At 42.9% G+C, this 16,873-nt stretch overlaps 1 protein-coding gene across 1 annotated transcript; it reads left to right on the forward strand.

The window, feature by feature from the left end:
- The first annotated feature begins 6,225 nt into the window (after positions 1-6,225).
- On the forward strand, positions 6,226-11,520 carry LOC110514758 (ubiquitin carboxyl-terminal hydrolase 37-like). The gene is made up of 11 exons (XM_036955463.1): positions 6,226-6,252; positions 6,772-6,929; positions 7,367-7,564; positions 7,825-7,956; positions 8,579-8,711; positions 8,821-8,957; positions 9,165-9,264; positions 9,394-9,473; positions 9,668-9,918; positions 10,363-10,444; positions 11,484-11,520. The coding sequence occupies exons 1-11, from the start codon at positions 6,226-6,228 to the stop codon at positions 11,518-11,520; spliced, it is 1,335 nt and encodes a 444-aa protein (XP_036811358.1).
- The last annotated feature ends 5,353 nt before the right edge of the window (positions 11,521-16,873 follow it).

The raw sequence follows: 16,873 nt of genomic DNA on the forward strand, positions 1-16,873 counted from the left end.
AACCGAGAAATGTGACGGAGGAGGCATGAAAAGAGCACTTCTCAGCCTTCACAAAAAGACAATTCTCTAAAAGGCGCTGGAGGACACGTCGAACGTGCTGAACATGAATCTGGAGTGACGGTGAAAAAAATCAGGATATCGTCAAGGTAAACGAAAACAAAGATGTTCAGCATGTCTCTCAGGACATCATTGACTAATGCCTGAAAGACAGCTGGAGCGTTAGCGAGGCCGAAAGGAAGAACCCGGTATTCAAAGTGCCCTAACGGAGTGTTAAACGCCGTCTTCCACTCGTCCCCCTCCTTGATGCGCACGAGATGGTAAGCGTTACGAAGGTCCAACTTAGTGAAAAACCTGGCTCCCTGCAGGATCTCGAAGGCTGAAGACATAAGAGGAAGCGGATAACGATTCTTCACTGTTATGTCATTCAGCCCTCGATAATCTATGCAGGGGCGCAGGGACCCGTCCTTCTTCTTAACAAAAAAAAACCCCGCTCCGGCGGGAGAGGAGGAGGGGACTATGGTACCGGCAGCAAGAGCTACAGACAAATAATCTTCGAGAGCCTTACGTTCGGGAGCCGACAGAGAGTATAGTCTACCCCGGGGGGGAGTGGTTCCCGGAAGGAGATCAATACTACAATCATACGACCGGTGTGGAGGAAGAGAGGTGGCCCTGGACCGACTGAACACCGTGCGCAGATCGTGATATTCCTCCGGCACCCCTGTCAAATCACCAGGCTCCTCCTGTGAAGAAGAGACAGAGGAAACAGGAGGGATAGCAGACATTAAACATTTCACATGACAAGAGACGTTCCAGGAGAGGATAGAATTACTAGACCAATTAATGGAAGGATTATGACAAACTAGCCAGGGATGGCCCAAAACAACAGGTGTAAAAGGTGAACGAAAAATTAAAAAAGAAATGGTTTCGCTATGATTACCAGAAACAGTGAGGGTTAAAGGTAGCGTCTCACGCTGAATCCTGGGGAGAGGACTACCATCCAGGGCGAACAAGGCCGTGGACTCCCTTAACTGTCTGAGAGGAATGTCATGTTCCCGAGCCCAGGTCTCGTCCATAAAACAGCCCTCCGCCCCAGAGTCTATTAAGGCACTGCAGGAAGCTGACGAACCGGTCCAGCGTAGATGGACCGACAAGGTAGTGCAGGATCTTGAAGGAGAGACAGGAGTAGTAGCGCTCACCAGTAGCCCTCCGCTTACTGATGAGCTCTGGCTTTTACTGGACATGAAGTGACAAAATGACCAGCAGAACCGCAATAGAGACAGAGGCGGTTGGTGATTCTCCGTTCCCTCTCCTTAGTCGAGATGCGGATACCTCCCAGCTGCATAGGCTCAGCACCCGAGCCGGCAGAGGAAGATGGTAGTGATGCGGAGAGGGGGGCAACGGAGAACGCGAGCTCCTTTCCACGAGCTCGGTGACGAAGATCAACCCGTCGCTCAATGCGAATAGCGAGTTCAATCAAGGAATCCATGCTGGAAGGAACCTCCCGGGAGAGAATCTCATCCTTTACCTCTGCGCGGAGACCCTCCAGAAAACGAGCGAGCAAAGCCGGCTCGTTCCAGCCACTGGAGGCAGCAAGAGTGCGAAACTCAATAGAGTAGTCTGTTATGGATCGATTACCCTGACATAGGGAAGACAGGGCCCTGGAAGCCTCCTCCCCAAAAACAGATCGATCAAAAACCCGTATCATCTCCTCCTTAAAGTCCTGATACTGGTTAGTACACTCAGCCCTTGCCTCCCAGATTGCCGTGCCCCACTCACGAGCCCGTCCAGTAAGGAGAGATATGACGTAGGCGACACGAGCAGTGCTCCTGGAGTAAGTGTTGGGCTGGAGAGAAAACACAATATCACACTGGGTGAGGAACGAGCGGCATTCAGTGGGCTCCCCAGAGTAACACGGCGGGTTATTGATTCTGGGCTCCGGAGATTCGAAAGCCCTGGAAGTGGCCGGTGGATCGAGGCGGAGATGGTGAACCTGTTCTGTGAGGTTGGAGACTTGGGTGGCCAGGGTCTCAACGGCATGCCGAGCAGCAGACAATTCCTGCTTGTGTCTGCCTAGCATCGCTCCCTGGATCTCGACGGCTGAGTGGAGAGGATCCGAAGTCGCTGGGTCCATTCTTGGTCGGATTCTTCTGTTACGGTACGTGAATGAGGACCCAAAAGCGAATTAACGTAAACAGAGCTTCTTTAATAACAAAACAAAACGTAGGCTCAGATGGACCGGCAGGTTCCGACAGGACAGGACAAGGTTGCAGCAAACATGACGATAGTCTGGTTCAGGCATGAACAACACAAACAAGAATCCGACAAAGACAGGAGCAGAAACAGAGAGAGATATAGAGGACTAATCAGAGGGAAAAAGGGAACAGGTGGGAAAAGGGGTGACGAGGTAGTTAGGAGGAGACAAGGCACAGCTGGGGAAAAGAGGGGGAGAAAAGGTAACCTAACAACGACCAGCAGAGGGAGACAGGGTGAAGGGAAAGGACAGAAACAAGACACAACATGACAGTACATGACAATGTTCTTACAGCATAATCAAAGTGAGGACATTCGGCGATCTGCTGTATACTTATGGCCTATAGTAACCTGAAAGTCACACCTTTCCAGTACTCTTCTACCTGCCCCAAACTCCACCCATTCTATGGTGCTATATGTTCCAGGGTTAGGACTGTACCCACAAGAGGACTTGAGAAAATGAGCCAGAGCTGATAGGATCACCAAAACTAAAGTTTTTTTCATTTCAATGCATTTACTTTTTTTTAAATATAGTCTGTCCATGTGTAGGCATACTGTGTAATACAATCGATACTTGTGTACTAAAAACATGAATGTGTTTTTGCAGAGCAAACAACCATGCAGACAACCATCCATGGAGATCGGTGGACAAAGGGCTGGACAACGGGCCACACCCATAAAACACATGGTTCCCATGAAAGCGGTTGGTTTTGCTACATTCTTAAAACACATTTCATTATGCAGAATGTGTGTGTTGGAGTCACTTTTCATTCTTAATTGATCTACCATTTCTATTACAGGACACCACAATCGATGGGGACGCAGAGCAGTACCATTCTGCTCATCTGATGAAGGTGCACGTGAATCAGTATCACTCATTATTTGTAGAGACAGATACTTGTATATTTTATTTAACTCGGCAAGTCATTTAAGAACAAATTCTTATTTACAATGATGTCCTAGGAACAGTGGGTTAACTGCCTTGTTCAGGGGCAGAACAACAGATTTTTACCCTGTCAGCTCAGGGATATCATTCAACAACCTTCCGGTTACTGGCTCAATGCTCTAACCACTAGACTACATGCCGCCCCAACTGGGATGGATCCCGAGGCAAATGTGGCTGACCAGTGAACCTCCAGGTGTTCATCATTAATACTGTGACCAAGACTGATGCATCCCGAAAAAACATTCAAGACAGAGTTAATTAGTACTTGAGGTCACTGAGAAAGTCTTGACATGGCCTGCTCTCCCTTATGTAAGGAATTAAGCATCTTTGCCATGTTTACTATGTACTGTGTGCTATGTTTACTATGTACTGTGGGCTATGTTTACTATGTACTGTGGGCTATGTTTACTATGTACTGTGGGCTATGTTCACTATGTACTGTGGGCCATGTTGACTATGTACTGTGGGGCTATGTTTACTATGTACTGTGGGCTATGTTTACTATGTACTGTGGGCTATGTTTACTATGTACTGTGGGCTATGTTTACTATGTACTGTGGGCTATGTTTACTATGTACTGTGGGCTATGTTTACTATGTACTGTGGGCTATGTTTACTATGTTCACTATGTACTGTGGGCTATGTTTACTATGTACTGTGGGCTATGTTTACTATGTACTGTGGGCCATGTTTACTATGTACTGTGGGCTATGTTTACTTGTCAGACTGCACAGTAGCTTATTAAACGTGTGCATTTTGAAATAGTAAAAAATAAAAATAAATCAATAACATGTTTCTACCATGATGTGTTTCTGGTTGATGGCCAATATTAAGTACAGTCAAATGCATTTGTGAATTAAATCACTTTATTGTTTAATTAATTAATGCTCCTTTCTCTTTTATGTGCTGGAGTTATTTTAAGAATAAAGTAGGCTAATGAAGGCAACAAATTGTTGCTTACTGAAACTCCCAATGTCATCCAATTGTTACAATAGGATTTGAAGCAAAAGCCTACCTGTGTATGGTCAACTATTTCAGCACCGTTTTGTGCTGCTCTGAGAAAAGCAAGACAACTTAATAAACATATACATTTTTAAAAAGTCATTCAAAAATATATGTATATTGTACCACTGTAGATGTTGCAGGCAGTCAGAGATGAGTCCTCTTGTAAAGTGTAGCCTAAAGGCCAAAATAGGCAAACTTCAATGTATTCAATGCTTAAGTACTATAAAACCAGATTTGCCCAACCCCTACAAATATATGAATGTATTATTATCCCTGCATTATCATTGTATAAAAGTCCATTATATATTAATTTAGAATCCTCTAAATGTAATTAGATCTACTATTGTAATTTGTTGATCTGAATTGATCTGCAAGTATTTTCATTTTGAGTTTCCGGTAAACTCTTTGTTTCCTTTCATGTGTCCAACCAATTATTATTGGGTTATTCACCATGGCAACCAGTGAAACGTATTTCTGAGTTAGGTTGGCATGTTTTCACAATTCACAACGAAATGCCTCCAGCTGTCCATCACCACTGTAAATATAAAGAGTGGTTATAGAGGGTGAGCGTGTATGTGTGTGTTTGTGCGAGAGAGAGAGAATCGAAACACACACAGTAACGTGTGTAAATGAGTTCCCGAGAGCAGATCTGTTATCCAACGATTAGTTTCATATTAAAAACGGTCAAATGCTTCTCAAAGATGCTCTCTGGTGGTCAAACTAGCTCTAACGAGCGTTAATGGCAACAATTTAACAACACTTAAATAATAAATAATGTGCCATATAATTCTGCGGCAGCCCGCAAGTTGTGCTGTAGTATGATGCAACTTTTTAAGGAAGAACCACTGTAGGAGTTGGCAAGACAGCACTAAACAGACCTGGGACTCTAGCTAGTAGGAGTTGGCAAGACAGCACTAAACAGACCTGGGACTCTAGCTAGTAGGAGTTGGCAAGACATCACTAAACAGACCTGGGACTCTAGCTAGTAGGAGTTGTCAAGACAGCACTAAACAGACCTGGGACTCTAGCTAGTAGGAGTTGGCAAGACAGCACTAAACAGACCTGGGACTCTAGCTAGTAGGAGTTGGCAAGACAGCACTAAACAGACCTGGGACTCTAGCTAGTAGGAGTTGGCAAGACAGCACTAAACAGACCTGGGACTCTAGCTAGTAGGACTTGACAAGACAGCACTAAACAGACCTGGGACTCTAGCTAGTAGGAGTTGGCAAGACAGCACTAAACAGACCTGGGACTCTAGCTAGTAGGAGTTGGCAAGACGGCACTAAACAGACCTGGGACTATAGCTAGGGTTGGGGTAAGTTTAGGTAAGAAGAATTGTTTAGGGGTTGGAGTGAGGTTAGTAAACAAAATTCATGCCAGCAACCTTGTGTTATGCCTTCCATTCAACACCAATTTATCACCTAGCAAGTGTATTTAACACGCACTGGACACTGTAAGCTCTGCCCACTGACCATTGAGTTTTAATTTAACCAATCACATTCATTATGTCCTTGAGACAGAGCAAGATTGAATACGGAAAACTGTCCCTAACCAATCTGGATTGTTGTTTGAGGTTTAGGCTAAATCTCTATCACCTGTTCACATTCTTTTAACCAACACTTTGTCCATCTGCTGGTGAATAAGAGAAAAAGCATTTAGCATTTAAATAAACCGATAACCAAACCAAAAACAACATGGAAGTTATCAAAAACTATGAAGATGAAGATGAAGGCACTTAAAATGCCTTCATTGTGGTCGTACATATAATGAAACAACATACAAAAAATGAATGTTAAAAGAAACAAGAATACAATGGAGCATATTATCTACAATATTGTATGTATACTGCATAACTTTGCTCTTCAGTAAAACATATTTGTTCATTGAACAATATATTTTAAAATGTTATAGATTGGGTTGCCAGGTGGTGGTGTCATACATGACCGATGACATCACAATGGTCTTAAAGCCAATTTGAACAATGGGTTAATGTGGAAATGTATCAGTCTTCATTGGTTATCGACATGGCTTGTTTCTGCTGGTGCAAAAAGGTATGAAATCAGGTCATTTAATCAATGAACAACTACTATAATTCTGGAGTAGTATTTTTCTCTTAAACCTAGTGGGAAGAATAAAAGTAAAATTACATTCTGATTGACGAATACGTAAAAAGTGTACATGAGATGTACATGAAGTTCTGCTATTGCAAATGTCACTCAATGTAACCTGTCTATACTGTGTTATTTGAGGTTTAGGATAGATACCTATGATTCTCCATTTAGGCCTACCTCTTCCTACTCTTATGACCCCCCTCTTCCATTGGCTGGGGATCTGGGGGGAAAGTATTTAGCACTATCACATTTTCTTGTCAACAGAAAAAACGTCAGAAAGCTAATTCAGTTGATGTGGAGCAGAAGACAAGAAAGAAGAAGGAGAGGGGCACTTCATCCCCCTCTCCAATTCCATCTGACCGTTCTGAACGGAATGGCTCCGCTACCTCTGACCCCTCACCCTCTGACCAACTCTCCTCCCTCCATCCACCTCCCTCTCCTGTTAAATGTTCCTCTCAGCCTTGCTCTCCTGTTAAACAACCCTCTGTACCCCGGTCACCTGCCAAAAACCCTTCCCCAGTGAAATCCTCTCCAGTGGTGTCCCAGCCTAGTTCTCCCTCTCTTACCAACCCTCTGGACCGTCATGGAGACACCAGTCAGGAGGGCACAACAGTCAGGTAATCCAAACATAAAGTACAGTGCCATCCTAGAGTCTCTTTGGAGAGTTGGGTTTAGTGCTACCAGACCAGGGTCAGTGTTAATCAACAGTATGAGTGCTAATCTAGGATCAGGTCCTCTCTGTCCATAATAATTCATTGATCTATGATCTAAAATGCAAAACTGGTCCTAGATCAGACTCCTACTCTGAGACACTTGATAAACACAGTCCCAGAAAGTTATTTTCCTGAAACTGTAGTTTTAGCCTCTTCTGTCTACATCTAGTGGATAAAGAGAGTACTAACCTATTGGCCTGGTCTACTTGGTACACTGCATTTATATGAACAGCAGTACTAAGCTGTGTTTATAGTACAGTACAGTATTTAATAGAGAGACTGTGTAGAGTGATAATATCTCTGTGTTGGAGGCGTTAGACCTGTTTCTCTCCTTCCTCCAGACCTCTGTCTCTGCAGGAACACTCTAGTCCAATGCCCCAGAGACCAGTCTCAGCCACCAGAAACATGACTCTTCCCAGGACCAGCTCAGCCACCAGAAGTATGACTCTTCCCAGGGCCAGCTCAGCCACCAGAGGGTCAGAAGAGACCCAGGGGGCCAGAGGAGAACGGGGGGAACTGGTCAACATGGAACTTCTTGGGTAAACCACAACACACTGCAAATGCATTGAATATAAGTTATTTTTTGTTTAGAGATCAGTGTCTGATATACTATGGGGATAAGGCTTACAATCTAGCATGTCCGTTTTATTAGATATTTATAAACCCATGAATTGGACATCCACTTCTTTGTGTTAAATATAATGTATCCCTTATCCCCTGCCATTATCATCACTTTATAGAGATGTGAAGGTTATGATTAATCTCTATGTTTGTACTGATGGCTGCTTCTTCTTCACAGGTTGCCTAACATTGGCAACACTTGCTTCCTTAACGCCACCCTGCAGTGCCTCCTGGTCCTGCCGTCCTTCTCAAAGGAAATCCTGCACCAGGAACAACTCTGGAGCTCCTCCCCCTTCTCCAACCTGCTCAGGTAAGGGAAGGCTCAAAAGCAGACCCTCACCCCACACACCCATTAATTGTGGTCATAAATGAAAGAAGGGACACTCTTTTCACGCCACTTCTACAGAAAGGGATTGTCGTAGCAGGTTAAGATAGCACTTTCACTAATCCTAACCCTTTTCCTAACCTTAACCACTTCATATTTTGCTGTGTATTGTATTTATGGTTTATTTTCCAGTTTCTTTTTGTTTTTGGAATCTTCATAACCAAGAGGAACAACAATGACACACTGATTATGATGTAGGCATTTTGTAGGCCAATTTGGAAAGTGTAGAATGACTACATGACCCATAATGCTCATTGACTGAACATTCCACCTTACCATGGGAAATGTGGTAGTTTTTTAAAATGCTCTGGAATTGAGAGCAGTATCCAAACCAAATATCTTAGGAGAATAAACAATACATTTTTGTTGTTTGGCTTCATTGTCCGTCCTCAAAGGTGAAATTGCATCAAATCCAATGAAACATTTCTAATGATGGGGTGCCACTAGATAAAACATATTTGTATATACTCATCTGCCTCTTCAGGCGTAAGCCAGTAGGTTGACACCATCCAGTCGGCTGCTAACTTACTCTCTGTCTCCCCTACAGGTGTCTGTCTGATGTGCACCGTTCAGGTCTACCTGACAGTGTGGCAAACCAGGCCTCAAAAGCAGACCTCATGTGGAAGGTCAAGTACTCCTTGTCGGGATACGATTTGAAGTATCTGGGGGACACGCAACAGGTAACTGAGGCACTACTCTCTTGTGTACGAGTGCTCTTCTTGCAAGGGTTCATTTTCTCTTTTTAATTTGATTTTATCTTGGTGTGTTTCTTTCTCTTCCTCATCATAGGACGCACACGAGTTACTCGTCAATATGCTGTGCCAGCTGAAGGAGGAGGGCATGATTCTGAAGACACTCGGGATGAACTATACCTGCCCTGTTTCCCAGCTGGAGTTCCAGCTTGTGTCGGTGCGCAAATGTACCAGGTAAGAGATCCCATTGGTTGTAATGTATCTACTGAGAACATGATCTTTCTATATATATATATATATATATATATATATATATATATATATACAGTATATACAGTATATATTAATATTACAAAACACATGGCATAACAGAAACATTGTAGAGACCTGAAACAGAAACAGACTTGATGCATTTTTCTTCTCTTTGTCCTGCTTCTGAAGCTGTGGGCGCGAGTCGTCTACCAGAGAGGACTACAACCACCTCTCATTGGACATCAGCCCTGAGCGCACCTTGCTGAACAGCCTAGCACTCACTTTCAAAGTCAGCACTTAGGGCTCAGCCCTGCATGTAGAGACTAACACCCAGGGCAAGCTGCCCACTGCCTCAGAATACGCTATCTTATTATTGTAGTGGTATCATTCATTATGTAATGCTTTTGTTTCTAACCAGAGTGAACAGGTTGAATTCACATGTGAGGGCTGTAAAGGCCTCCACGCCTCAAAGGTGGAGCAGTTCCACACACTGCCTCTGTGAGTTGTCCCTTTATAACCTCTCATAGTACTAGCAGTGTTTAATGTCCTGAGCCTTTAGGAGTAGTTACCTTCCTGAGCAGGTTGTAGGACTTAGAGGTGAGCACCGCCAAACAAATTTCACTCATCTGTTATTTTGTTGACTGGTTTCATTGTCTGTCTGTTCATCTCTCTTCCTCTCTGTTTCTGGGCAGTGTGCTGGTTCTGCATCTGAAGAGGTTTGGAGGACCTGGGGGGTTGGAGAAGCTGGAGGCTCCTCTTTTGTTTCCTTCGGAGCTGAGGCTCTCCACCCTCTGTGGGGACATGGTGCCACACCTGCACAGTGCCAGCCCACAGGCCCTCACCAACCAGGCCCCCAGCATCCAGGGGTCCATCCCCCAGACCCTCGCCAGCCAAGTCTCCAGACCACCTGGAGAGGCCAAAGACAGCGCCCTCTGCTGTTCAGGTAGGTCATGGGACCCCAACACCACCCAAACCACCCACTCCCAAAACGGTCCTGCTGACAGAGAATCTGGAAGCTGCAATTTAAAATGCTTCTCAGACATCTTTAGTGATGTATGGGAGCTGTTTTAGACCAGAGCAATTCAGACAAGTGACCACGTTTTCACAGCTCCTTATATGTATATTTGATCCCTCAGATTCAAATGAGCAGGAACCAGGGAAAGTGCTGCTGACAGCCTCAGTGGTGAGGAGAGAGAGAGAGAGAGAGAGAGAGATAGAGAGAGAGAGAGAAACCAGTGAAAAATAAGTTATGACAGAACACTGAGATAGTTATGAGGAGTACACGATGTAGTAGACCTGTAGTAGACTAGTACTGTAGTAGACTGTAGACAGTGTGGTGGACTGTAGAGGAAATGAGAATCCTATGATCACATGTGTTTTCTTACAGAAGCAGAAGCCAGTACAGTCAGTGAATGGTTACTACCAGCTGACTGGCGTAATCTCTCATTTGGGAGGCTCCGCAAACTCCGGTAAGTAAATACCATCAAACACACACATGCAGATGCACAATACATATGACATCAGCTGAATTCCAAATCACTCCCTTCTCCTTGGATCTCAATTTGCATGTTCACGTGTGCCTCTGCCGTATACACAAGCATCCCAAAGCTGAGGGAGTGAAAATTATCGAGGGTGAGGGCCAGGGATCATCAACTAGATTCAGCCTCGGGTCCATTTTCTTTCTTAGCCAGATGGGAAGGGGTGTGGAACAAAATTACAAATAATTTGTAGACTGCAAAAATACCGTAGGAAGGCCAAACAGATATAATATTTGACTCATTTCAAACCTTGCTTACATTTGTGTACAACCACATATATCTCTTTATTGTGCGTGGGAATACTTTGAAACAGATTTCCAAAATGAAAATCACTTGGAGCTGATTTGCTGGTGTTTTTACAGTCTTTTAACAATTACGTTTTATTTGGACAGAAAACATAGGGGCCAAATAAAATCACCCTTGGGCCAAATTTGTCCCGCGGGTGCCATTTGGGGAACCCTGGGGTAGGGGATAATTAGACCTTCCAACAGCCATTTCGGCCAAGCTCGCAAGGCTGCAGGCTTCAGAGTGAAGTGTCATCCCAACAAGCACTGCAACAGGTTTAGAGTTTGCTCAATTTAATTCAAAAGAATGGAGAGGCATGCCTAATTATGTGTCACGTGTATCTGTTTATCTCTGATTTCAAAACTTGACACATGTAACAGATAAAATACCTCCCAAATGAACTGTTTAACTGTTACAAAACACTCTATTACCCACAATAGCCTGACCATTGACCTCTAGTCTGTCTTCCTTGTTCCACAGGGCACTACATTAGTGACATATTGCATGCCAGTGGAAACTGGTTCTGCTGTAATGACAGCCAGGTGTCAATGTCCAATGTAGCCACTGTGCTGAGGACCAGAGCCCGGAGTGCCTACATGCTCTTCTATATGTTCAGGTACTGTTTACTCTCACCATCTATATTCTTGTGTTGCTATTTATGTGTACGGTTCCTTTCACCCTACAGGGCAATAGAGCAGGAGGCCCCAGCACACAGGGCCTAACAGGGCCACCAGCATCAGCCCCAGCCTAAACAGGGGCAGCACCTGGACCAGCCTCAAAACCCCCAGCCCAGCCTCAACAAAGGCAGCATCTGGACCATTTTCAACACCCCCAACCCAGCCTCAATATGGGAAGAACCAGGCCCAGTCTCAACATGGGCAGAACAAGACCCAGCCCCAACACCCTCAGACCTGTCTCAACAGGTGCAGCATTCGGCCCAACTTCAATCATGCTGCTCTTCAACACTAGCATGAACAGTCTTTCAGTAGCTTATGTCATAAATACCTGCCCTTGATTTGACTACTTCACCTAATGTATAAAGCGTATAAAGTATACACACTAAATGTAGTACACATGTAGATGTGGTGGATAGAGAGTGTGATTATTTAGAGGATATAACATCCCTTCTATTTGGTTTGGTTTGAAATCCTCCTGTTGTAAAATACACTGTGGTGTCTAACCTCTTATTCAGCATGGTCACACCGGAAGACCTGCAATATTAATAAAGACAAGCAAATGTAAGAAAATCCCATTTAAGATGATTCTGTTGACCGTTGTAACTCTTTAACTCAGGAAGATTTATGGTCTGGGATTCAGGCCGGTCCTAACAGGAAACGTGACAAAGGGAAGCAGCTGTAATGGAGCCTTCTAACACCCAATCAGGTCTGGAGGAGGAATGTCACATAAAGATTCAGAGATGCTATGAGTATCTTTTGAAGTTACTCTCCAGTTGTATCCATTTGAATAAATACAGACATGAAAATGCTGGGCTACGGATGTGACCTTGGTTCTGTGAGTAGAGTAACGGGTCACCAAACAAGCTATGGGAACTCCTTCCCTTTATCGTGATGTGATTGAGATGCTTAATATCAACAATGTTTACAATGACGCCACACCCTTACTGTGCCATTGTGACCTGTCACTATTAAAGGCTGTGTGACGTGACATACTGTCTTTTCTTATCTCACGTACGCTCCCTTACGTATTTATTTTTGACAGTGAAGCTACAACTTTTCATTTGGCTCTATACGCCAGCGTTTTGGATTGGAGATCAAATGTTTCATATGTGGTGACTGTACAATAATAGTGGAGGTTAGCATTTTATATCATACCCCTAAGACATGCTAACCTCTCACCATTACCAATAATAGTGGAGGCTAGCATTTTATATCATACCCCCAAGACATGCTAACCTCTCACCATTACCAATAATAGTGGAGGTTAGCATTTTATATCATACCCCTAAGACATGCTAACCTCTCACCATTACCAATAATAGTGGAGGTTAGCATTTTATATCATACCCCTAAGACATGCTAACCTCTCACCATTACCAATAATAGTGGAGGTTAGCATTTTATATCATACCCCCAAGACATGCTAACCTCTCACCATTACCAATAATAGTGGAGGTTAGCATTTTATATCATACCCCCAAGACATGCTAGCCTCTCACCATTACTAATAATAGGGGAGGTTAGCATTTTATATCAGACCCCCAAGACATGCTAACCTCTCACCATTACCAATAACAGGGGAGGTTAGCATTTTATATCATACCCCCAAGACATGCTAGCTTCTCACCATTACTAATAATAGGGGAGGTTAGCATTTTATATCATACCCCCAAGACATGCTAACCTCTCACCATTACCAATATTAGTGGAGGTTAGCATTTTATATCATACCCCCAAGACATGCTAGCCTCTCACCATTACTAATAATAGGGGAGGTTAGCATTTTATATCAGACCCCCAAGACATGCTAACCTCTCACCATTACCAATAACAGGGGAGGTTAGCATTTTATATCATACCCCCAAGACATGCTAGCTTCTCACCATTACTAATAATAGGGGAGGTTAGCATTTTATATCATACCCCCAAGACATGCTAACCTCTCACCATTACCAATATTAGTGGAGGTTAGCATTTTATATCATACCCCCAAGACATGCTAGCTTCTCACCATTACTAATAATAGGGGAGGTTAGCATTTTATATCATACCCCCAAGACATGCTAACCTCTCACCATTACCAATATTAGTGGAGGTTAGCATTTTATATCATACCCCCAAGACATGCTAACCTCTCACCATGACCAATAATAGGGGAGGTTAGCATTTGGGGGGGTATAATATTTATACCTCTGTAAATTTCTCACTCATCATTATTCACAATTCATTCATGATTATCTTTAATCATGGAATTCTATTCGTATTTACAATAAAAATGACTCCAAAGTTACACAATACATTATTTACTATTACGCTTACATTTTAGTCATTTAACAGACTTACAATTAGAGCATTCATGTTTAACACACAGTGCCTTGACACCCCTAGACCTCTTACACATGTTGTTGTGTTACAGACTGAATTTAAAATGCAGTAAATATATTTTGTCTCTCACTCAACTACACAAAGTACTCCATAACGACAAAGTTAAAACATGTTTTTAGAAATGTTTGCAAATGTATTTAAAATTAAATATACTATAGATTTTACATAAGTACTCACATCCCTAAGTCAATACTTTGTAGAAGCACATTTGGCAGCGATAACAGCTGTGAGTATTTCCTGGTAAATCTCTAGGAGCTTTCCACACCTGGATTGTGCAACGTGACCATTATTCTTTTCAAAATTCTTTAAGTTTGTCAAATTGGTTGTTGATCATTGCTAGACAACCATTTTCAGGTCTTGCCATAGATTTTCAAGTAGATTTAAGTCAAAACTGTAACTTGGCCACTCAGGAACATTGACTGTCTTCTTGGAAAGCAACTCCAGTGTATATTTGGTCTTCTGTTTTAGGTTATTGTCCTGTTGAAAGGTTTATTAATCTCCCAGATTCTGGTGGAAAGCAGACTGAACCAGGTTTTCCTGTTTTGCTCCACTCAGGTTTTCCTGTTTAGCTCCACTCAGTTTATTTTTCTTCTGAAAGACTCTCCAGTCCTTAACGATTATAAACATACCTTGACATACTGTATGATAGTGAAACTCTTTATCAGTCAACCACAGTGGATTAGAAACACTGGCCACCACGTGACTCCCACCAGCCTTAGTTTGATAATATACTACATGATATGACTCCCACCAGCCTTAGTTAGATAATATAATACATGGTATGACTCCCACCAGCCTAAGTTTGAATATATACTACATGATATGACTCACACCAGTGTTAGTTTAATAATGTACTACATGATAATACGCCCACCAGCCTAAGTCTGTTAAAATAATACATGATATGACTCATACCAGTCTTAGTTTAATAATATACTACATGATAGGACTCCACCAGCCTTAGGTCGATAATATACTACCTGATATGACTCCCACCAGTCTTAGTTTGATAATATAATACATTATATGACTCTATATCATATTACATACATACAGTGCATTGCGAAAGTATTCGGCCCCCTTGAACTTTGCAACCTTTTGCCACATTTCAGGCTTCAAACATAAAGATAAAAACTGTATTTTTTTGTGAAGAATCAACAACAAGTGGGACACAATCATGAAGTGGAACGACATTTATTGGATATTTCAAACTTTTTTAACAAATCAAAAACTGAAAAATTGGGCGTGCAAAATTATTCAGCCCCTTTACTTTCAGTGCAGCAAACTCTCTCCAGAAGTTCAGTGAGGATCTCTGAATGATCCAATGTTGACCTAAATGACTAATGATGATAAATACAATCCACCTGTGTGTAATCAAGTCTCCGTATAAATGCACCTGCACTGTGATAGTCTCAGAGGTCCGTCAAAAGCGCAGAGAGCATCATGAAGAACAAGGAACACACCAGGCAGGTCCGAGATACTGTTGTGAAGACGTTTAAAGCCGGATTTGGATGCAAAAAGATTTCCCAAGCTTTAAACATCCCAAGGAGCACTGTGCAAGCGATAATATTGAAATGGAAGGAGTATCAGACCACTGCAAATCTACCAAGACCTGGCCGTCCCTCTAAACTTTCAGCTCATACAAGGAGAAGACTGATCAGAGATGCAGCCAAGAGGCCCATGATCACTATGGATGAACTGCAGAGATCTACAGCTGAGGTGGGAGACTCTGTCCATAGGACAACAATCAGTCGTATATTGCACAAATCTGGCCTTTATGGAAGAGTGGCAAGAAGAAAGCCATTTCTTAAAGATATCCATAAAAAGTGTTGTTTAAAGTTTGCCACAAGCTACCTGGGAGACACACCAAACATGTGGAAGAGGGTGCTCTGGTCAGATGAAACAAAAACTTTTTGGCAACAATGCAAAACGTTATGTTTGGCGTATAAGCAACACAGCTGAACACACCATCCCCACTGTCAAACATGGTGGTGGCAGCATCATGGTTTGGGCCTGCTTTTCTTCAGCAGGGACAGGGAAGATGGTTAAAATTGATGGGAAGATGGATGGAGCCAAATACAGGACCATTCTGGAAGAAAACCTGATGGAGTCTGCAAAAGACCTGAGACTGGGATGGAGATTTGTCTTCCAACAAGACAATGATCCAAAACATAAAGCAAAATCTACAATGGAATGGTTCAAAAATAAACATATCCAGGTGTTAGAATGGCCAAGTCAAAGTCCAGACCTGAATCCAATCGAGAATCTGTGGAAAGAACTGAAAACTGCTGTTCACAAATGCTCTCCATCCAACCTCACTGAGCTCGAGCTGTTTTGCAAGGAGGAATGGGAAAAAAATTCAGTCTCTCGATGTGCAAAACTGATAGAGACATACCCCAAGCAACTTACAGCTGTAATCGCAGCAAAAGGTGGCGCTACAAAGTATTAACTTAAGGGGGCTGAATCATTTTGCACGCCCAATTTTTCAGTTTTTGATTTGTTAAAAAAGTTTGAAATATCCAATAAATGTCGTTCCACTTCATGATTGTGTCCCACTTGTTGTTGATTCTTCACAAAAAAAATACAGTTTTATATCTTTATGTTTGAAGCCTGAAATGTGGCAAAAGGTCGCAAAGTTCAAGGGGGCCGAATACTTTCGCAAGGCACTGTACATACCTACATTAACTATTATACAACTCTATAGCTCTACTCTATTCCACAGGAGGAGAGAAAGCATCACACAAATCATTAGATACAGGGACAGAGTCAAAGGTGGCCTCTGGTGGACGTAGTACTAACTACAGGTACAACTGTAGTGTTGGTGACAGAGACCAGGGTGGATGTAGTACTAACTACAGGTACAGCTGTAGTGTTGGTGACAGAGACCTGGGTGGATGTAGTACTAACTACAGGTACAGCTGTAGTGTTGGTGACAGAGACCTGGGTGGATGTAGTACTAACTACAGGTACAGCTGTAGTGTTGGTGACAGAGACCTGGGTGGATGTAGTACTA

Source organism: Oncorhynchus mykiss, chromosome 19 (assembly GCF_013265735.2).
Source record: "Oncorhynchus mykiss isolate Arlee chromosome 19, USDA_OmykA_1.1, whole genome shotgun sequence".
Classification (NCBI taxonomy): domain Eukaryota; kingdom Metazoa; phylum Chordata; class Actinopteri; order Salmoniformes; family Salmonidae; genus Oncorhynchus; species Oncorhynchus mykiss.